We start from the raw sequence: 22623 nt of genomic DNA, 5'->3' as shown, positions 1-22623 counted from the left end.
GCATGAAATGCTTCTAAATAGAACCATCCCCTTTACTAAAGAACCCTTGAAGAACCATCTTTTTAAGAGTGTAGTAGACCTCTATATTAAACCTTTTGTCTTAATTACCAGGTGACTTGTACCTGTGCTGAAATTGGTCACTCTGCTGGGTACTAAAGAGGCGCTTATATGTGGAGCTGGAAATGGTGACACTGTTGATTGGTCAAACACAATTGTCACAGAACTCGCCAGAACTCTGACTTTCATGAGTACCACGAGAAACGAACAGCCAAGACCTGCTTACTTTGACAGGAAGGGGCCGTTTGACTGATATTCAAACTGGCCAATTCACAAACTAGTGTGTTTATGTGATGTGGGAGGAGGTGATTGTCAAAACGCTGCTAAAATGAAAACATACCTGAGTCTTTTCATGAGATTGTTGCCAAATAGACGTTTATTTGTTTTTTTTTTTTCATGTAAAGAAATCTCGAGTCATAATATGTATGTATGTAAATCTGATGTACAGCACCATCGTCAGATGTCTGTCACTGTGCTCATGCTCGGCTTGTTTTAATGCGAAAGACAAACGAAGCATTTACAGCTCAATTTTGCATCCACACTTCGCTGGAAACAAGCGAAGCCTCAACAGCATCAATGCGCCCTTGCTCAGCACTCAAACTCTTACTGGAACCTAGAAACTCATCAGGCGAACTGACCAGCTCTTTCTGTCTGACCAGTTTTAACAGCTTCTGCAGGTAAAACAAGCGCAACATTCACCACGAGGCTGAAGATGACTTGTTATTCGCCAACTTCATATTGTAATTTGCCGTTCCACCTCAAATGGTGCAGCAGTTCAGCGCTGGAACGTAACTGCTGCATCATTTAAGGTGGAAGGGAAAACTTGAAAAAGAAGCTGCTGGCAAAAAAAATCAGCTTCAGCTTCATACATTTACCATCATTTTACAGTGTGTACTGTAAACTATGTTCAGCTCAGTCGTTTTGGTTTCTGTTGTCATCTAAATTCAATTAGTGGCTGTTTTTAGCTGGCTGAGCTAGTTTTAGTGCTGAGCTAGATTTATTTTGATCCTGTGCGCCCAGTGTTCCCAGAAATATACAGTCTTTTTTTCAATAGTACCTCTACAAATTCCTTTCATGTGTAGTTGCACTACTCTTTCTGTATACCAGTATGCCTGTCATGGTTATCTGTGTACCATGGATTTTGTATTGTAGTTGGATGGGTAAAAAATAAATTAATTAATTAATTAATATACAACCACAGAACACTCACATGCTGTCATTAAAAGGCTGCAGTACTGTTACCATTATACAGTGTTGTGGCCTTAAATTAGCTGAAGAATGCAGACTCACTTGTTTAGGACTCGAAGATTAGGACCTTCGCTGACCTGAGACTCGACTATCTTGTCTCGGGACTTCCACCACCCCTGTCAGTTACTCATTGCTCTTATGAAAACCAGACTTTCCGACCTCATTTACCATTTTTATACGTTTGTGCAAAATAACAATGTTAATTATAGCTCCATCACGCTGAACTTGTGACGCAGGGGGAGTGACGGTGTGGAATATTTCAGACTAAACAGGCAGCCTGTTATCAAGCTTAGACCTCCTAACATCAGTTCTTCGACAGTTAATTGCCTGACTTTTTGCTGGAAGTCTGTTTTGCGTGACAGGGTGGACATACCCTGTCAAGCATGGAGAAAACAACAAATTATCGACGTTGAATAAAAGCAAAACCTATCCACATTTGAGCTCCTCTGACTTAAATGATGTGACTCCCTCTTCATTGTGTAATTTAATTTGACTGCACATTATTTTTTATAGCTAAATGATTTGCTGTGAGAGGCTGGAAAGCAGACAGATAAATATTTTTCTTCAAATTACTATTTTTTACTATAAATTCATGTGTTTGCTATTAATGTGGAAACAGATATCCGTTATTTTATAACTTTTTATTTAGTAATACAGCCCCATTTCCAAAATATAGTTGGGACGCTGTATGTAAATAAATATGTAAAATGTAAATAAAAACAGAATGCATACATACATACATACATACATACATCATCTAAACCACTTATCCTTCTGGGTCGCGGTGGGGTGCTGGAGCCTATCCCAGCTGTCATTGGGCAGAAGGCAGGATACACCCTGGACAGGTCGCCAGTCCATCGCAGGGCAGACAGACAGACATACACACTCACTCACTCACACCTAGGGGCAATTCAGCATGTCCAATCAGCCTGACTGCATGTTTTTGGACTGTGGGAGGAAACCGGAGTACCCGGAGGAAACCCACGCAGACACGGGGGAGAACAGGCAAACTCCACACAGAAATGACCCCGGTCACCCAGCCAGGAATCGAACCCAGGCCATTCTTGCTGTGAGGCGACAGTGCTACCCACTGCCGCCCAAAACAGAATGCAATGATATGCAAATCATTTAAACCCTATATTTCATTGAAATATAGTTCCAAAATTGTCCATCGATCCAAAAAGTTACAGGGGGCAACAAACGGCTGGTAAAGTTGTGTAATGCTTTAAAAAACACCTGGTGGTTGATTGGCAGCAGGTCAGTAACAAGATTGGGGCTATAAAGAGCATCTCAGAGAGGCTGAGTCTTTCAGAAGTACAGATGAGGAGGGGTTCACGACTCTGTGAATGACTGCACGATCAAACAGTGCAGCAATTCAATAATAATGTTTAATAACTTTTGCTTTTCATCATCTACGGTACAAAATAACATTAAAAGATTCAGAGAATATAGCCAGTTATAAAGGAATATAGTGTGTAAACCAGTTAAAGAGATATTTTACTGGCAGTTTTTCTTCTCGTTGCATTTTATGGGCTCAGATTTCAACTCTAACCACTGGGCTTTTTCAGAGAGCGTCATTATGGAGCCACAGCCTCGTGTCTCCTGAAGATCTGCGCTGTTTATGCTCGTAACGTTGCTGTTCTTGTCGTAGTTTCATCTTTGCTTTGGCTGCAGTGAGAGACACAAACTGTACGTTGTCTAGAACTTCTCAGACTTTTAATGGGACAAAATAGTACCTTAAAAAGTTAGCACATTTTCTCTGACTTCGTTAAAAACAGTAATGAACCACACTCTCCCACAAACCGGATATTTCAGCCATAATCTCAAAGCACAGTGATCTCGTGAAAAGTAAGGTGGACATTTGTTAGCCACAAATCATGCACTACATTAGTGACGAGTTTTGAATGCATGTATTTGAGCTTGAAAACACGTATTGACAGATTTCTGTGTCTAATACAACAACCCTGCTGAAACCATAAGGATGTGGTGTATATTAATGTGTATATTGTGTATATGTGTATATATTTAGTGTCTAATGTGTATATATATTTTTTCTTTCTTATATTTCTTTGCTGCACACCTAAGATTTTCATCACCTTCGCACCTGTGTAAATGTGATGAGACAATAAAGGTGATCTAATTTGATTTGATTTAAAACGTAATGGTTTTGCTTTCTAATGAGAATTGGCTTAATGGTTACCATAATAGACCACTAGTTAACTGTAGGAAACCTTTAGACCCTGTTTACACCTGGTCACTTCCTGTGTCTAGTATCTGGATTGTGTCCTGATTGGATTGTAGCCACGTGCATTTACACTTGGTGGTCAAATGCGTCTCCGGTTGGTCGGACTGAAATATGATTGCTGTGTGGGACGGAATATGCAAATCCGTTCATTACATGGCAATTATTACTGGGAAGAGTTTTGGTTGTACTGGGAGGGGTTTTGGTTGTAATTGGAGAAGTTTTTGTTGTACTGGGAGGGGTTTTGGTTGTAATAGGAGGAGTTTTTGTTGTAATAGGAGGAGTTTTGGTTGTACTGGGAGGGGTTTTTGTTGTAATAGGAGGAGTTTTGGTTGTACTGGGAGGGGTTTTGGTTGTAATTGGAGAAGTTTTTGTTGTAATAGGAGGAGTTTTGGTTGTACTGGGAGGGGTTTTTGTTGTAATAGGAGGAGTTTTGGTTGTACTGGGAGGGGTTTTGGTTGTAATTGGAGAAGTTTTTGTTGTAATGGGAAGATGTTTTGGTTGTACTGGGAGGGGTTTTGGTTGTAATTGGAGAAGTTTTGGTTGTAATGGGAGGAGTCTTGGTTGTAATGGGAGGAGTGTCCGTTTGGGTTGTAATGGGAGGAGTTTTGGTTGTGCTGGGAGGAGTTTTGGGTGTACTGGGAAGGGTTTTGGTTGTAATGGAAGGAGTTTCGCTTGTACTGGGAGGGGTTTTGGGTTGTAATGGTAGGAGTTTCAGTTGTACTGGGAGGAGTTTGGGTTGTACTGGGAGGTTTTTTTGTTGAACTGGGAGGAATTTCTGTTGTACTTGGAGGAGTTGTGGTTGTAATGGGCAGGGTTTCGGTTGTAATGGGAGGGGTTTCAGTCAAATGTGTCTTGGAGAGATGGTCGTGTTTGCACTGCACTCTTAGCAAAAAGGGTTCTATATAGTACCTTTGGCTTGTAGGTGGAACCCTTTTTGGTGCTATATAGAACCCTTTTCAGAAAGGTTCTATATAGAACAATATACAACATATTCTCCCTTTCATGATGCAGAGAACCCTTAAATTATGCAAAGGGCTATCTGAATGTTTATGGTTCTATATAAATGGTTCTATATACCATTGCTGTGGTATCCCAGGTGGTTGCTAATGGGCTAATATGTGTGTGAGACTGTATTTCTTGACTAAAGAACCCTTGAAGAACCATCTTTTTTACAAGTGTGTTGTAACATCCATTGCGTCTCAGTCCACCTCCTGAAGTGGTTTGAGTGATCAGATTTGCATCTGTTTTAAATGCGTTTTGGGTGCGTTTACACTTGTATTTTTATGTGGTTTGGCCGCCTCCAGATATAATCCAGATACTCCAGACGCATGAAGTGACCAGGTTAGGAAACCATCAGATGCATAAGGCTACATTCACTTTACAAGCCTCGTCGCTCAAATCCAATTTTTTGCTCAGTCCAATCTCTCTGACAAGATGGTCCACGCTCGTTTAGCTAAGTGATTCAAATCTGTCATGACCCTCATGAGCTCATCCTACTCAGTAACATCACGTGAATGAATCACGTTCATCATCAGCACAAACTAACGAGCAGAACGAGCTTCGCTGAGAAGATAATTAACTCTGATCAGCTCTCAGCTTCATCATTAGAGCGAGACGAAGGAGAAAAAGGTGAGATGAGCTGCTTTTCCACCGTTTACAGGCTTTAACTTCTGTTCGGCGCTGCTGCCATGGTAACGCTGAATGATGGGGCACATGCAGTGAAAAAAAAGCACACGAATTCCCACATTAAGGTCGCATGGCCACGAATCGGATACGTATCCGATCTAGGACCACATATGAAAGTGACTCAGGTCGGATTTGAAAACATCAGATCTGAGTCACATTAGGGCAAAAAATCAGATTTGTGCCACTTCAGCCTGGTAATGCGAACGTAGCCATAGTGTCCTTTACACTGTGATATCAACCCATCAGGAAAACACAAAACACCATTAGTGGCTGCTGGACTCTCCCAGGGACCAACATAAAGTTTATGGTTTCTATAATTTTCTTTGAGCAGAGAAATGGCACTCTGTTCATAGAATAACCCGCCTCGTGGGAAACAAAGTGGTAAACAACGGCTCCAAACTGCTTCCAGCAAAAGTCTTAAATGGCTGAGATAGAATGGGCTGCGGGGAAATTTGCAAACTTTTTTAATCCAGCGATTATATCTTGTTATTGTTATGGTCTGCAGAGCACGCTAGAAGTGATCCACTAACATTTAGCTTGAACAAAAGAGGTGGTATCCCTTGAGACTGATAAAACCAGGTGCACAGAAGTGCATACACACTGAAACACGGACTGACAATCGGCCCAAATTCCGAAAGTTGCACCCTAGAGGTAAGGGAGGAAACAGATGATGGAAGAAAAGCTCATTTGGACGTGGCTGCTTTCAGACAGTGATTTACACTGAAACGTCTGCCTGCCTTTGTTCTGCTGAGGTGTGAAGGACGGAGGTTGGTGGAGGTGCGTGTGCGGTGTTAAGCGCTGCGATCTCGGCCCTTTCATCGAGGGATATTTCAGCTTTCAAGCCTCTGGGGCATTGCTTTCTCACTCTCTCTCATTCTCTCTCTCACATACTGCTTCATACTGCTTACTTCAGGGAAAGAGAGAGAGAGAGAGAGAGAGAGAGAGATGCAGGAGGTGTTTCTACACAGACTGTCAAAGAGGACAAACCTGCAGGTTTTTCTGGAGCAGCGTGCGGCCGCTCCCCTGTCACACGCTGCTGCCAACATACAGGCCGGTGCTGCGCAGTCGCTCACCATACAGATGAACACACCATAAATACATAACCCCACATTCTCTGACTATAGAACCCACCTGCATCTCCACAGCCACACCCCTATCCAGGCTCCGCCCACAAAAATGATTTTTTTATTCATAGTTATTGTTGGAGGCTGGACCAGCTTTTGTTTTGGTCTCTTTTCTGGTTTAATTCAAGTTGTTTGTCTTCTGTTTGTCATCTAAATTCAGTTCAGACTAGTAGTTTGTTTTTACGTTATGCTCATCTAGTTAGTCTCGTTTTCAGAATAATTATTTAACTCGTTTAAAAATAGAAGGGGAATAATAATAATAATAATAATAATAATAATAGTAGAAGGGGAAAGAAGGGGAAATTTTAAGTTGGCTTGAGAAAGCCATTACTGTGCTATCCCATGTGGTTGCTAAGGTGTTTGTTAGGTTACTGTTATAGTATCCCAGGTGGTTTCTATGGTGTTACTAGGCCATTGCTGTGGTATCCCAGGTGGTTGCTAAGTTGTTGCTAGGCTATCCCAAATGGTTGCTAAGATGCTGCTAGGCCATTGGTATGCTATGGCAAGTAGTTACTAAGGTGTTGCTAGGCTGTTGCTATGGTGTTCCAGGCAGTTGCTAAGGTGTTGCTAGGCCATTGCTGTGCTATCTCAGGTGGTTGCTAAGGGGTTGCTAGGCCATTGCTGTGCTATCTCAGGTGGTTGCTAAGGCGCTGCTAGGCCATTGCTATGGGATCCTAAGTAGTTACCAAAGTGTTGCTAGGCTGTTGCTCTGATAACTCAGGTAAATGCTAAGGCGTTGCTAGGCCATTGTTGTGGCATCATAGGTGGTTGCTAAGGTGTTGCTAGGCTGTTGCTAGGCTATCCCAGATGGTTGCTAAGATGCTATTAGGCCATTGCTATGCTATGGCAAGTAGTTACTAAAGTGTTACTAGGCTGTTGCTGTGCTATCTCAGGTGGTTGCTAAGGTGTTGTTAGGCCATTGCTATGGTATTCCAGGTGATTGCTAAGATGTTGCCAGGCTATTGCTATGGTATCCCAGGTAGTTGCTAAGGTGTTGCTAGGCCATTGCTATGGTATCCCAAGTAGTTGCTAATGTGCTAGAGTGTGTGTGAGACAATGTCTATGAGGGGCAGTGTGAGAGACATCCTACATCATTTGTGACAGTAAGACTGGAGGGATGGAGCTCCATCCAGTACTTTTGTGATCTAGATCTAGTCATCCAACATCAGTAGCTGACCTCACTAATGCTCTTGTGGCTGAAGAGGTCGGCAACCCAAATGTTAAGAAGAGTCATTTTGTCCTTTTTAACAAAAATCAAACCACCTTGTGAGTCACAACATTTTATGTTCATTTTATTGAAGTAATATTTTACCCTCTTGGCTGTAAATATGTCTCAGTATGTGCTGATGTTCTAGAATAGGATAAAAAATATAATATAAATGAAAACTCAGACTTACTTTGCTCTGCTTTAAGCTTTAGCTCAGCTATAGCCGCTTTTCTCACATCTCCAGCAGGAAACTTTTTTCACAAAAGTAGGACAGTTTCTTGTAAAATGTCTCTCAGCTTTTTTTGTCAGCTTCTCGTTCACCAGCTTCTTGTTCGAATTTTCCCGTTCCACCTTAAATAGTGCCTGACACGTCAAAATGCAACTGCTGCATCATTTAAGGTGGAACGGGAAAATTCGAACGAGAAGCTGGTGAACGAGAAACTGACTTCAGCTTTGCAACCTTTTAGTGTTTCAGTTTCTCGTTGCAGATTAAACATATCAGGAAACCAGCTGAGAGCTTATAAATGCAAATAAGTCCATTCATCTCTGTTCTTCTTAAATCTTTCTTTCTTTGCTTTTGTCATTTTGTTTGTTTTCTGCATTGCTATGGTGACCAGCTCTTTGCACACAAACCTTCAGGGTCAAAAGTTGGTAAATTAGCGGTTATAGGCTACATTAACTCCAGCGTTTAAGACCATTTATTGTTGAACCGTGTTGAACGATCAGCAGAGCTTTATTTTACTGTAAAGGAGGATTATTTTATTTTTACCTACAAATCAGATTCAGCTGTGGAGCCACAACAGGGCAGTAAAAGAGCTGCATGAGGCTCCAGAGCCACATGTTGCCGACCCCTGATTTAGTGTAAAGCCTTCCCAGAAGAGTAGAGGCTATTACTGCAGCAAAGGGGGCCAAACTCCCTATTAATACCCTTCATTTATGAAGAAGCGCTGGAGCCTAAAAACTTTCAGCCATGTATTGAATATTGTCCACTGTCTGCCCAGAGCAGCAGGATAAAGTTTTCCCTTCCTGCTCTTCTCCATCAGCGGAAATGTGGGTGTGTGCCTAAACTCTAATGGAGGCCTGCAGACCACATACACTGATGGAGAGCTCTATTTAAGCAATTAAAGCACGTTCTCCTAACGCTCTGAAACACTGCTAAAGTGCTGATGTGGTCAGGGCTTAATCTATCCCTATCTATCTCTCTCCCACACGCACGTACGTTTTGATAGTGTCTAGCTGTCTCTTCCTGAGTGTTTACTGGAACAGGCGAGTTGAGACGGTGAACAGGCTGGAAATCAGGCCAGCATTGATCGCGCTCGGCTCGTAAGTGCTGCTGGGAAAAAAAAGATCCGATTCACATGTTATGTGTTAGCATGCGTGTTTGTTTTCATGCATTTTCAGGACATTTTCCAGACTTTATACTAAACCCATTAAACTTCAGGAACAACAGAATGATCAGACGTCTGAAAGAGCTAAATATTTTTGGTTCCCAAGCATAAAGGGAGTTCTAGAGAAACTTACCGAGTCAGAATTGTTCACAGTGGTGGTGATAGGAACCAGACGTCCACCTCTAAAAGCTCCCTCACAGAAAGTTACTACATGAAATGGTTATGAATTCACTGCCTGATGACTGAGACACTGTTTTATGATAGATTTGAGAACTTAAAATCCATTCATGGTGGAGGGATACATAATATGCAGGGTGTTGTGAGGCAAAATAGTCCCCAAAGAAAACTTATTATTTCAGATTTTCCACTATTTTCCATCATCAACATTCCATATAAACTCAGAAGACTCGTGTAGGTTCACTGGTGGTTTTGGATAGTAAATAAAATGTCTATATTTGTGTTGTAGTCATAGCGACCCCTGGTTCCTATCACCACCACTGTAAAGACATCTGAACCATTTCACACTAAACCACTCTGAATCTCTCTGTTTACATCTAAATAACTGAATTATGCAGAAAATTTCAAAAATTGTCCTTTAACATAAGAGTTAGGTTTAGAAAATTCTTATTACATATAAATATTTATATAGTCAGAGTTGGGACAAAGTCTTGTAAAAACCTTCTTAACTTTCAATGTAAGTTAATGTAATAAGATTTTATTCTAAGTTATTTTAGACAGTTTTTCTTGCTCCATTTAGCAAATACATATACATACTTACATACATATATAAGAAATATGAAATCTATATTTAACAGACATTCACACGGAAGCCTCAACATCTAAATCTAATCTCAGCTGTCTGAGTGTTCAGTGAGTCACTCTCTCCCTTTATTCCAGCTTCCATTCTTTTTCAGGAGACTCACTTTCAGTTCCTCAAAGAATCTGCAGACTCACCTCCAAAGTTCAGTCTTAGAAGCTGGTTCATTATATTCTGAAGTATGGAGAGAAGTGCTGATGACATCCTGTAGAAATCCATAGTTAGTAAAACAAATTAACCAAAGACTCGACTAAACAGGTAAGTTTTTAGCCTAGACTTAAAGATGGAGGCTGTGTCTGAGTCCCGAACACAGACTGGTAGGTTATTCCAAAGCTGGGGGGCGTGGTATGAAAAGGCTCCTCCCCCTGACGTAACTTTATTTATTCTGGGTACTAATAATGAGCAGCACCTTGTGGTCTAAGTGGGCGTGTCGGTTGATAATAGGAAATAAGGTCACTGAGGTACTGAGGATCAAGGCCATTCAGAGCTTTATACGTCAGTAGAAGAATCTTGTACTCAATGCGGAATTTAACTGGCAACCAATGTAAGATACACAAAATTGGGCTAATGTGGTCGAATTTCCTGGTTTTGGTGAGAACTCTGGCTGCAGCGTTCTGGACTAACTGAAGCTTGTTAAGGTTTTGGCTGGAACAACCAGAAAGCAGAGCGTTACAGTAATCTAACCTGGACGTGATGAAGGCGTGAACTAACGTTTCTGCGTCCTGTAGCGACAGTGCATTTCTTAATTTAGCGATGTTACGCAGGTGGAGGAAAGCTATTCTGGTAATATTGGTAATGTGCTCATCGAAGGCCAGACTGGGATCAATCGTGACACCAAGACTTTTTACAGATGTGCCTGGTGCAGTTGAGAAACTATCGAGATTAAGAGTAAACGTAGGCAGATTATCCCTAACAGCTTTTGGACCAAGAAGAAGGACTTCGGTTTTGTCCGAATTTAGTAAGAGGAAGTTACTTGACATCCAGTCTTTAATGTCTTTTACACAGTCCTCTATCTTATTAAGTTCAGTTTTGTCCTCTGGTTTAGCTGAAATATATAATTGTGTATCATCGGCATAGCAGTGGAAACTGATGCCATGTTTTCTAATGATGGTACCTAGTGGTAGCATATATAAGGTAAATAACATGGGTCCTAAGACAGAGCCCTGTGGAACACCATACTTTACTCTTGTGAGAGCTGATGGTTCACCATGCCTTACTAAGTCGTGGCCACACATTAGAATCTTGATCCCACGCCTTACTAAGTCGTGGCCACACATTAGGATCTCGTTTCCATCGCTTACTAAGTTGTTGCCACACATTGGGACCTCTTTCCCATGTCTTACTAAGTCGTGGCCATAACTCAATTATCTCGTTCCCACACCTTACTAAGTCGTGGCCACACATTATTTTTATTTAGACGGGATGTCACCAGCAGGACTCCGTGCTGAAATAATCCAAACACATTCAGTGGTGTTGAGGTCTGGACTCTGGGGTGGTCAGTCCATCGTTCAGCTTCTTTGTTTGATGTGTCCGTCTCCTTTTCTCAGTGAGGTTCTTCTTGAACAGCTACACATCCTTTCAGACCCACAGCGCTGAGTCGTCTTCTCACAGTGGAAGGATGGACAGAAACACCCTGTGGATGTTTTCAGATCTGAAGCAGCTTGATTTTCTCCTCTCTCTCACAGATGAAGGCTTTAAGTGCTGTTTATCTGATGGGGGCAGTTTTGGGGGCTACCAGGTCTTCCAGGTGGTTGTTAGGAGTCACATTTTCTCTGTAGCTTTTAATCTTTTTTAATCATTTTTTTTAACTCCATCCATGAAATCTCCTCCTAAAAAGTACTTAATGGCCGTTTTGACTTGACGGTAAATAAATGAAGGGGGTCTCTGACCTTTGCATAGTACTGTGTGTAACACAATAAGGTCTATAGATATACTTGTGGGTCATATATAGGACTGTATGTCCTTACAAGGCATAAAAACAAGTGCATGTGTGTTGTGTCCAGGCCTGGAACAAGACTGTGCGTGAGCGCGGTCTGTCGGCTGTCCACTCCGATTACTGTGGCAGTGATGGAGAGGGGTGTGTACGCGTGTGTGTATAAGAGAGTGAGAGTGTGTTACATGTGCTGTCTGTCTGAATCAGTGCAGACAGTGATGGAGAGGGCTGTGTGTGTGTGTGTGTGTGTGTGAGTGTGTGGTGTGTGTGTGTGTGTGAGTGTGTGTGTGTGTGTGTGTGTGTGTGTGAGTGTGTGTGTGTGTGTGTAGCCCCTGAAAGATAAAGAGAGTAAATAATGAAGCGGATCCGTATCTGCTCCTTTACAGCGGCACTGCCATGCACACACACACGCGGGTCAGTCTGATAATGCCCGTTAATAGCCAAAGCACTTAGAGCTGGAGCTTGCCTCGCTAATGCTAATGCTAATATGCTAAGGCTAATAGCAGTACTGTGTAAAGGAGTGGACACACACGCGGGTCAGTCTGAGGATGCCCATTAATAGCTGCAGTGCTTAAAGCTGGAACCAGGTTTATTTAAGGGTGAGTCTGAGTCGAGTCGTGAGTCAGGTAAAAATGCAGTTGTGAGTCATTTAATGGAGAGGCCTTGTTGAGTCGAGAGTCATTCAAGTTGAGTCACAAGGGAGAGTCAGGTTTGAGTCGCGAGTCATTTAAAGGCGAGTTCTTGTTGAGTCGCGAGTCATTTAAGGGTGAATGCGAGTCACACATCATTTAAGGGAGTCTCTGAATCAAGTCAGGAGTTATTTAAGGGTGACTCTAATTTGATTCATAAGTCATTTAAGGGCGAGTCTGAGTCACACATCACTTAAGGGAGTGTCTAATACGAGTTGTGAGTCATTGAAGGGCAAGTCTGAGTCACACATTATTTAAGGGAGTCTCTGAATCGAGTTATGAGTCATTAAAGGGTGACTCTAATTTGATTCATAAGTCATTTAAAGGGGAGTCTGAGACACACATCACTTAAGGGAGTGTCTGAATCGAGTTGTGAGTCATTTAAGGGCGAGTCTGAGTCACACATCACTTAAGGGAGTTCTGAATCGAGTCATGAGTCATGTAAGGGTGATTCTGAATCACACATCACTTAAAGGAGTGTCTGAATCAGGTCACGAGTCATTAAAGGGTGACTCGAAGTTGATTCATTAATTATTTAAAGGCGAGCCTGAGTCGATCGTTACTTAAGGGCGTGTCTGAGTCAAATTGCGAGTCATTTAAGGGTGAATCTGAGTCACACATCACTTAAGTGTGTTCTGAATTGAGTCTTGAGTCCTTTAAGGATGAGTCTGAGTCACACATCACTTAAGGAAGTATCTGAATCGAGTTGCGAATCATTAAAGGGTGACTCCTATTTGATTCATAAGTTATTTAAAGGTGAGTCACACATTACTTAAGGGAGTTCTGAATCAAATTGCGAGTCATTTAAGGGTGAGTCTGAGTCGCACAGTTCTGAATTGAGTCATGAGTCATTTCCATGGAGATTCTGTGTCGCACATCACTTAAGGGAGTGTCTATATCGAGTTGCGAGTCTCATTTAAGAGTCATAAGTCATTTAAAGGCGAGTCTGAGTCTCACATCACTTAAGGGAGTGTCTGTTTTGAGTCACAAGTCACTTAAGGACGAGTCCAGGTTGAATTGTGAGTTATTTAAGGGCAACTTCAAATCAAGTTGTGAGTCACTCAGCATGTGACTTGAGACTGTGTGTGTGTGTGTGTGTATATGTGTGTGTGTGTGTTTGTGTATATGTGTGTATGTGTGTGTGTGTGTGTGTATGTGTGTGTGTGTGTGTGTTTGTGTATATGTGTGTATGTGTGTGTGTGTGTGTGTGTTTCTACCCTCTTTAAAAAAAGGTTCCTAGATGGTTCTTGACATATGGATGAACCTTGACATTGAAAGTGCATTAAACTGTAAAAAGGTTCTACACACATCTCATTCACACATGTGGTTCTTAAAAGAACCGTCCGAGTCAGTCAGTGTTGGTGGTCTTCAGGTTCTAACAGGTGCTGCTGTTTAAGTTCTCTGTCTGTGTGTCTCTTTCCGTCCTCGTTTTTTTGTTTTTTTGAGTCTTCAGTTCGGAATAAAAAATAGACTCGTGGTCTTTTGCCTGTTTGTCGTTTTTAGCCTTTCTTGTTTTTCTGTTTTGAATATTTTTGTGTTTTCAGTTTTTAATTTTTTTTTAGCGTAGTAAAACCTCTTTTTGAATTTTGTCTTTTCTCTTTCCCCCCTTTTTGTCTTAACCCCAGGTCCGCTCACAAAAAAACACGATGAGTCTTCGATGAACAGGCCGAGGGATGAAGGTATTTTTCTTGCATGTTTTTTTCTCCTTTTTGTCGTATTTTTTAGACTCTTTTTGGGGGATGTAGTTGCGTTTTAATGTGCTCTGGATTGTGTCTTATGTTTTTAAGTGTACACACTTACATAGGCTTTGCTTTAACAGTTATAGAATAGGTGTCTGATAAAATGCTGTTTTTGCCTGTGATTTTGTGCTATTTTGAACCTTTTTCTTGAAATAACATTTCGATTTCTTGCTGCACTGTTTATTTTTCTTTTTCATCTTGCTGGATAGCTTTTCAGGCTGTTTTGTGTGTTTCCTGTGACGTGTGGTGCAAAAACCCCTCTGTTTAGTCTTTTGAACTACATTTCCCACAATCCCCTCTTGAGCTGGCTGTTCTGATTGGAATTCTGCAGTAATGTCTCTTGGATGGCATGCCTAAAGGAATAGCCTTACCAAATGTGCTAATGTGGCTAACAGTGAATAGAGGCCAGTAGATACAAATTAGCAATTAGAATATAATTTGCAAATTAGGATGTCATTCACACCAATTACCATCTCATTTGCATATCGCTAATTGTTGCCTGTACATTTTTATGTAATCTGTTTAATTGTATTTACTTGATTTAAATGTGTACATAATTTCCACATGAATATGACAAATGATATTATGGTGCTTATATGTTTTATTAATGTCAAAATTAATAAATGTACACATTTAAATCAAGTAAATTCACATGTTTACGACTTTGTGGGACCCCCAGGATGATAAAAAACATTGACGTCTTGTGGTTGTGACTAGGAGTGGTTAGTAATTACTTCCATTTATTCAGTTCCATGCACTCAAGTAAAATTTGGGTGGATTTGTACTTTGTTCTCAAATGATAACAGTTCATTTCAAGTATATCAGTGAAGTAGTAAAGAAATCTACTTTATTCATTAACATTTAGTTCCTAATTCTCTTTTTTGGGCTTAATTTCATTCTGTTAAGATGTTGTCATCGGTCGCAGCTCTCACTTTGGAGCTTTAGCATTTTATTTTAAAATTAAAAGATCCTTTGAATACAATGTAACTATTTAATTATGCAGAAGTTTTAATAAAATTGGTGGAATTCCCCTTTAAGTTTAAAGGAATAGTTGTGTAACAAATCAAAGTCACTCAGTTTTCCCCTAAACCCAGATGTGGCTGATCAGCCAAGAATGTTTGGAGTCCAAATTTTGCTTCTTGATTTTAGAACTGGAGCAAAGAGGCTAATGTAGCTAACAAACACTAGTACTCTATAGTCACCCAGATAGCCTAAATCGTTTCTGCGAAAATACATCACTGAGACTTCTCTCATAGTCACTAAGTCAGAAACATGGCCTGTGATTGGTTGTCAAGTCAGAAACACAGCCTCTGATTGGTCGATAAGTCAGGAACACAGCCACTGATTGATCAACAAGTAAGGAACACTGCCTCTGATTGGTTGACAAGTCAGAATCACAGTCTCTGATTGGTTGACAAGTCAGGAACACAGCCTCTGATTGGTCAACAAATCAGGAACACAGTCTCTGACTGGATGACAAATCAGTAACAAGGTCTCTGATTGGTCGACAAGTCAGTAATGCAGCCTCTGATTGGTTGATAAGTCAGGAACGCAGCCTCTGATTGGTCAACATGTCAGGAACACGGCCTCTGATTGGTTGACAAGTCAGAAACACAGCCTCTGTTTGATCAACAAGTCAGAATCACAGTCTCGGATTGGTCGACAAGTCAGGAACGCAGCCTCTGATCGGTCGACAGATTTGATCCAAGGCCCAAAAACAACACTAACTCTTTTATTAGGAATTTATTTTGCAAAGTATCCAAAAAGACAGGGCAGTTCAAAGCTGGATTACAAAGCTTCTGAAAGGGATACAGTTGCAACACAGCCCTCACTGAAACAGAAAAACACTAGCCTTCTGGGAAAAATGCTATTATTTTAATTTTTGATTTTATGTACGATGTTATTTGATGTCACATATGACATTGTCAACCTGAGAGGGTTAATGTTTGCTGATACACATCAGGTATACACAAATTGTGTTGCATTGAAAAGAATCCCAAAAATGATTTTTTTCAAGCAAAAAAGTTTTTCCTGTGGACCTTCTTGCTTTGCAGTGAAGAATAGTTGAACCCTGGGGTGGAAAGGTTTGAGTACCCTTCTCTAAACCACATTAACAAGTCTGTATGACCTTAATGGAAACCTGGATTTGATTTGAGTGCATTGAGAGGCGTTTTTGTAATGTATTTTTCATAGAAACAACTTGGGCTATTTGGGTGACTATTGAGTTCCAGTGCTTGTTTGCAATGTTATCCTCATAGCTTCAGTTCAAAACTGAAGAAGCAGAATTTGGACTCCGGTTTGGACTGCCTTTGAGGTAAGTGGAAAATTGTGTAAACTTGATTTTTCACCGCACTGTTCCTTTAAGGGTTTAAGGGTTCTAGCACAAAAGCATTTGCTGCATAGCCGTACAGAAAACCATGGAAGTGGCGCAGAACGAAAGCACTCGCTTTGTGGATTTTCTGCGTCTGTTTTACTGAAACATTCGTCATTATTAGTGTAAATATCCATGTGTGTGAGTCTGTGTGTTAATATGATCTTGTGCGCTCTGTTATGTGTGTATGTGTCTTTCCTTCTTTGTTTGTTGTGTGCCCCCCCGCTGCGCGAGCGCGACTGTGAGTGAGGACCGCTCTCGCACTGCTGCCGTCTCTAATTGCTGAGGTTTAAATAGAGACACATCCAGCTAATCCAATTGTGTGGCTCAGAACGGTGGAGAGAGAGAGAGGGAGAGAGGAGGAAAGGAGCGCTAGAGGAGGAGAGGAGAGAGGAGAGATGAAAGAGGCAAAAGAGAGTGGGAGAACGGCGGAGCGGAGAACGAAGAGGAGAAACAGAGGGGAAAAATATAGCTAAAAAAAATAAACCGGGGCGATGAAGACAAGTGTGTGATGATGAAATGACATTCATGGGGCTTTGAAAAAGAAAGAGAGGGAGAGAGGAAAGGGGAGAGGGGGAGAGACGAGAGTGTGTGGGTGGGAAGCAGGGGAGGAAGAGATTGAGAGATGGAAAGAGAGAGAGAGAGAGAGAGAGAGAGAGAGAATGAAGTCCCATAACAAGAGAGCAGGGAAGCAAAGATGAAGGCAGAGAGAGGGGGAGAAGGAGGGAGAGAGAAAGATCAGAGGGAACGAGGGAGGGAGGAGGGAGAGAGATGGAGAGAGAGAGAGAGAGAGTGTGATGGGAAGGGGGTAGAGAAAGAGAGAGAGAGAGAGTGACAGGCTTGAAGGAGAAGAGACAGAATAGTGTTCTTGTGCTTTAGGAGGTTTTTGAAGCAGGATAGTGAGGCCTCTGTTGGAAACAGCAGCTCTATCTCTCTCTCTCTCTCTCTCTCTCTCTCTCTCTCTCTCTCTCTCTCTCTCTCTCTCTCTCTCTCTCTTTTCTTTCTTTTCCTCCTCTTTCCTCCCACTCTTTCCTTCCTATATCTCTCATTGCCTCTCGCTCTATCTCTCGCCCTCCTTTTCTCTCTCCATTTCTCTTCCCACATCTCTCTCACCCCTTCTCTCTCTATCTTTCACTCTCTTTTCTCCTTCATCTCTCTATTTATTTATCTATCTGTCTGTCTATCTTTCTCTATTTGTCTCTCTATCTTTCTTTCTTTCTTTTTCTCCTTTCTCTATCCCACTCTTTTCTTCCCATATCTCTCTTTGCCTCTCACTTTATCTCTCGCCCTCCTTTTTTCTCGATTCTTTCTCTCTTTCTCCTCTCTCTTTTTCTCTTTTTCTCCCATCTCTCTCTATCTTTCACTCTCTTTTCTCCTTCATCTCTCTCTATTTATCTATATGTCTGTCTCCATCTTTCTCTATTTCTCTATCTCTCACTCTTTCTTTTCCTCCCTTCTCTTCTCACACTCTCTCACTCTCTCTCTTGCTCTCTCTTTTTCCCTCCCCATATCTTTCTTTCTTTCTTTCTTTCTTTCTTTCTTTTTCTTCTTGTTCCTTCCCATATCTCTCTTTGCCTCTCACTTTATTTCTCACCATTCTTTTCTCTCTCCATTCTCTCTTTCTCTTTTTCCTCTCCCTTTCTCTTCCCACATCTGTCACCCCTTTTTCCTTCTCCCACCTCTCTCTCTATTTATCTATCTCTATTTCTCTCATGTCTCACTCTTTTTTCTCCCTTCCAATCTCTCTCTCGCGCTCGCTCTCTCTTTCCCTCCCCATCTTTCTCTCCATTTTTTTTTCTTTCTTTCTTTCTTTCTTTCTTTTCTTTCTTTCTTTCTTTCTTTCTTTCTTTTTCTCCTCTCTCCATCCCACTCTTTCTTTTCCATATCTCTCTTTGCCTCTCACTCTCTCTCCCCTTCCTTTTCACTCTCCATTCTCTCCCTCTTTCTCTTCTCTCTCTTTTTCCTTATCCCTTTCTTTCCACATCTCTCTCACCCCTTTTTCTCTTTTTCTCCCACTTTCTCTCTGTCTTTCACTCTCTTTTTCCTTCATCTCTCTCTATCTATCTGTCTGCCTCTATCTTTGCCTATTTCTCTCATCTCTCACTCTTTCTTATTCTCCCTTCTAATCTCTCGCTCTCTCCTTCCCTCCCCATCTTTCTCTCCCTTCCTTTCTTCTTTCTTTCTTTCTTTTTTCTCCTCTCTCCATCCTACTCTTTCCTTCCCATATCTCTCTTTGCCTCTCACTCTATCTCCCCCTCCTTTTCTTTATTCTCTCTCTCTCTTTCTCATCTTTCTCCTTTTCTCACTTCTGTCTCGTGTTCTCTCTCTCTTTCTTTTTCTCTTTCTCTCTCTCTTTCTTGGTCTCCCTCTCTCTCTCTCTCTCTCTCTCTCTCTTTCTTGGTCTCCTTCACTCTCTCTCTCTCTCTCTCTCTCTCTACTTACATCCAGCTCTGTCACATGAAGCTAACGCAGGGCAGACTCTCTCTGTCTCTTTCTTTCTTTTTTTCTCTATCCAACACACACACACACACACACACACACACACACACACACACACACACACACACACTCACACTCACCGAGTTGTCCCAGATAAGCTGTCTGCGGGTTCTCGGCTCCGTCAGGCTGAGAGGAGCGAGTGCTGCTGAAGACCCACTTAAAGCCTCATTTTCAGCTTCATCTCAGCTTCTAATTCACAGCATTCAGAGCCGCGACGCCTCAGATCAGCAGCTTCTTCAGAACCTTCGGTCACTAATTCACTCATTACTGATTTTATTAGTACCTTTCGGTTCTACAAGTAAGAAAACATGCTGTTCAGGTGGCTGAGAGAACCAGAACTGGTCCTGTCCAGGCTCCACCCACAAATGTGTTCTAGCTACTGTTGCTAGGTGGGACAAGCTTACAGAACCCTTTTTGAAAAGGTTCTATATGCATTCTTAAAGAAGAAGGTTCAAGGGTTCTTCAGTAAAGAAAGTGGTTCTATATAGAACCGTGAACATTCAAAGAACCATTTGTTCTTCAGATTGATGGAGAATGTGCTATAGATGGTTCTATAAAGAACATTTTTAAAGGGTTCTATGTAGTATCAAAATTGCTCTTTTTTATTATGATGTCAAACTTGTAACAATAGAAGAACACTTTTTGGTTCTTCAGATTGATGGAGAATGTGCTATAGATGGTTCTATATAGAACCTTTTTGAAAAGGGTTCTATATAGCACCAGAAAGGTTCTTCTTTTATTGTGATGTCAAGCTTGTAACAAAAAAGAACCCTCTTTGGTTCTACAGATTGATCTGGTGTAGATGGTTCTATGTAGAACATTTTAAAGGGTTCTATGTAGCATCAAAAATGGTTCTTCTTTTATTATGATGTCAAGCTTGTAAAGATAGAAGAACCCTTTTTGGTTCTACAGATTGATGGAGAATGTGCTGTAGCTGGTTTTATAAAGAACCCTTTTGAAAAGGGTTCTGTGTAGCACCGAAATACGTTCTTCTTTTTTTATGATGTCAAGCTTGTAACACGAGAAGAACGATTTTTGGTTCTTCAGATTGATATGGATTATGCTATAGATGGTTCTATATAGGAGATTTTAGAAAAGGGTTCTTTTTATTGTAAGAACCATATTTTTTAAGTATGTAGACTCATATACAACACATTCCCCATTAACATGAAGAACCATTTCATGGTGCAAAGAATCCTTTAATCATGCAAATGGTTCTTTGCGTATTGATGGTTCTCTATAGAACCATTTTCTTTACTAAAGAACCCTTGAAGAACCATATAAGTGTATAGACATTCTCCAACAATCTGAAGAGCGATTTCACCATAGAAAGAACCTTTTAAGCATACAAAATGTTCTTTGACTGTTTATGGTTCATTGTCTTTACAATAGAACCCTTGAAGAACCATGTTCTAGTGTTCTACAGTTTCACACAGTCCCATAAAGCATCATCACCTTGGTTGAACATGGTGCGATGTGTGTAGTCTTAACAATGACTGGCTGCTCTAACATAAAAATCTCGTCCAATCAGGTGAGGGCAAAAGCGCCCTGAGTGAATTCCAGCATTACTGTCGAGCCGGAGGAATTACATCAAAATTCCGATCCTAATTCCAATCCTATTTAAGGTTGACTCATAATCACAGCCAAAAACTCATAAATCTCATAAAAGTCATAAAGCCGCTTTTCCCCTGCGTGGTACGGCTTGACTCGTCTCGACTCGCTTTTGGTACCAGCTACTTCATTTTCCACTGCAGATATAGCGCCTCCTCAATGTAGCTGGTCGTCATAGCGATGCCATATAAAAGTGCCGTTATGTGAAGCAATTGTGTTCGGAAGAAGCTGATATGAGCCGATTCCGGTGCTCAAAGAGGACGCAAGAGGCTACGCCAGAGCTGGTTTATGAGGAGCCTGGCCTCTTCCTATTTCCCCCGTTATATCAAAAACAGGACTGCAAATCAGCAGAGGGCGCCCACGAGTGAGTCCTCGATTAATGGGAGTAAAGGGAGCTAAACAGCTAAAAACGAAAAGTTAAAATAGATTCTAATCACTCGCCCAGAACTTTCTTTCAGTTTTAGAAAGTAGAAGGATGGATTTCACTAAAAAAGCAGAGAAAACTCACCTGTATGTTTCCTTTTTCTACAGCAAACGGGTTTTGGGCAGCAGGATGCTAACATTACTGCTACTGAGTGCTGATTGGTCGCCGAGCGGAGCAGCTTATTGGCTGTTCACGCTCACTGACGTCATGAACGTACATGATGCGCCGTTTTAACTCCTATAACTCGAGTTTAAAAGCTCTTAAAAATATAACAGCAGTGTTAAAATGTTTTATGCTGCTCTGTGTTCAGGAATGAATCCTTTTACATTAAAAATGTTTCAGCATTTATAAACTATGATTTTGCTCAAATGCTCCATATCAACCCATTCATTTTGGACTTGCTTGGGAGCGCCCTCTAGCGTCTGAGAAACCCGGACATTACAGAGTGGGAATTCTCCTCTACAAGTTCCCTGGCTTTGCTAACCTGCTAGCTAATGTAAGCATATGTGTGTAGTGTTTCTCTCCGTCAATCAGCAGCCTGCAGCGTTTTTACGACACCTTTAGGTCTCGGCTCAGCTCGCTTGGAACCTCGTCAGATATGATATCCAAAACAGTACCCAGTACCAGCTTTGTATATTGGAGAACCTAAAAAGGCTCAGTTTCAACATTTGATATGTTGTCTTTGTAGTATTTTCCTTTAAAAATATGGTTTTCATGATTTGCAGATCATTGTATTCTAATTTTGTTTACATTCTCCACAGCATCCCAACTTTTTTGGAAATGGGGTTGTAGTATAAAAAAGGTTCTTCTTTTATTATGATGTCAAGCTCGTAAAGATAGAAGATCCCTTTTTGGCTCTACAGATTGATGGAGAATGTGTTGTAGATGGTTCTATAAAGAACCCTTTTAAAAAGGGTTCTGTGTACCATCTTTTATTATGATGTCAAGCTTGTAACAAGAGAAGAACCATATTTGGTTCCTTAGATTGATATGGAACGTGCTAACCTAAACCTAAAAAGGCGAGAAAATGGGAGTGAGAAAGAAAACGAGAGAGATGAATGGAAAGAGTAAAGAGAACAAAGGACAGAGAAAAGAGAGATGGAAAAGAAAAGAAAGAGAAAGTAAAGGGCTGGAAAGTGAAAAAAGGAAGAGGGATGGAAGGAAAAAAGAACAAGAGACAGAGATGGGAAAAGAGAGACGGAAAGAAAAAAGAGAATGAGAGAGTGATAGAGACAGAGAGAGACAGAAGGAAAGAGGGAAGAGGAAGATGGAGACAAATTAAAGGAGAATAAAGAGAGAAAGACAGGTAGAGAAAGGAGGGAGAGGGACAAAGAGAGAGACGCAAAGAAAAGAAAGACAGAGAGAGGGAGAGAGAAATGAAAAGAGAAAAAGATAGAGAGATGCACAGTGAGAGAAAAGGGGAGGGAGAGAGGGAGAGTGTGAAATGGTGAGAGAAAGGGAGAGAGAGAAAGATAAAAAGACAGAGGAAAGGAAAAAGGGTGAGAGAGAATGAAAAGAGACAAAAGACAAAGAAAGAAAGAGAGAGCGGGAGAGAGAGAGGGAGAGATAAAAGAAAGACATGAAG

The 22623-nt window shown here is 41.2% G+C and overlaps 1 protein-coding gene across 5 annotated transcripts in view; it reads left to right on the top strand.

Moving 5' to 3' along the window:
* The window catches only part of nlgn2b (neuroligin 2b), a 93636-nt gene that overhangs the window by 24465 nt on the left and 46548 nt on the right, over positions 1-22623 (top strand). Inside the window, exons 3-4 of one of the 5 annotated variants that reach the window (XM_036595355.1) lie at positions 12398-12409; positions 17173-17207. The exons of 2 other annotated variants lie outside the window; for them this stretch is intronic. In XM_036595355.1, the coding sequence (XP_036451248.1) occupies positions 12398-12409; positions 17173-17207 (47 nt within the window). Of the gene's footprint in view, positions 1-12292; positions 12343-12397; positions 12410-14019; positions 14074-17172; positions 17208-22623 lie in introns of all 5 variants that reach the window. 2 more of the 5 variants (XM_036595353.1, XM_036595354.1) reach the window with 2 other exon arrangements.

This window comes from Colossoma macropomum, unplaced genomic scaffold, assembly GCF_904425465.1.
Source record: "Colossoma macropomum unplaced genomic scaffold, Colossoma_macropomum, whole genome shotgun sequence".
Lineage (NCBI taxonomy): Eukaryota > Metazoa > Chordata > Actinopteri > Characiformes > Serrasalmidae > Colossoma > Colossoma macropomum.
Note: the sequence above shows the minus strand (reverse complement) of the source record. Positions and strands in the feature narration are given on the sequence as shown.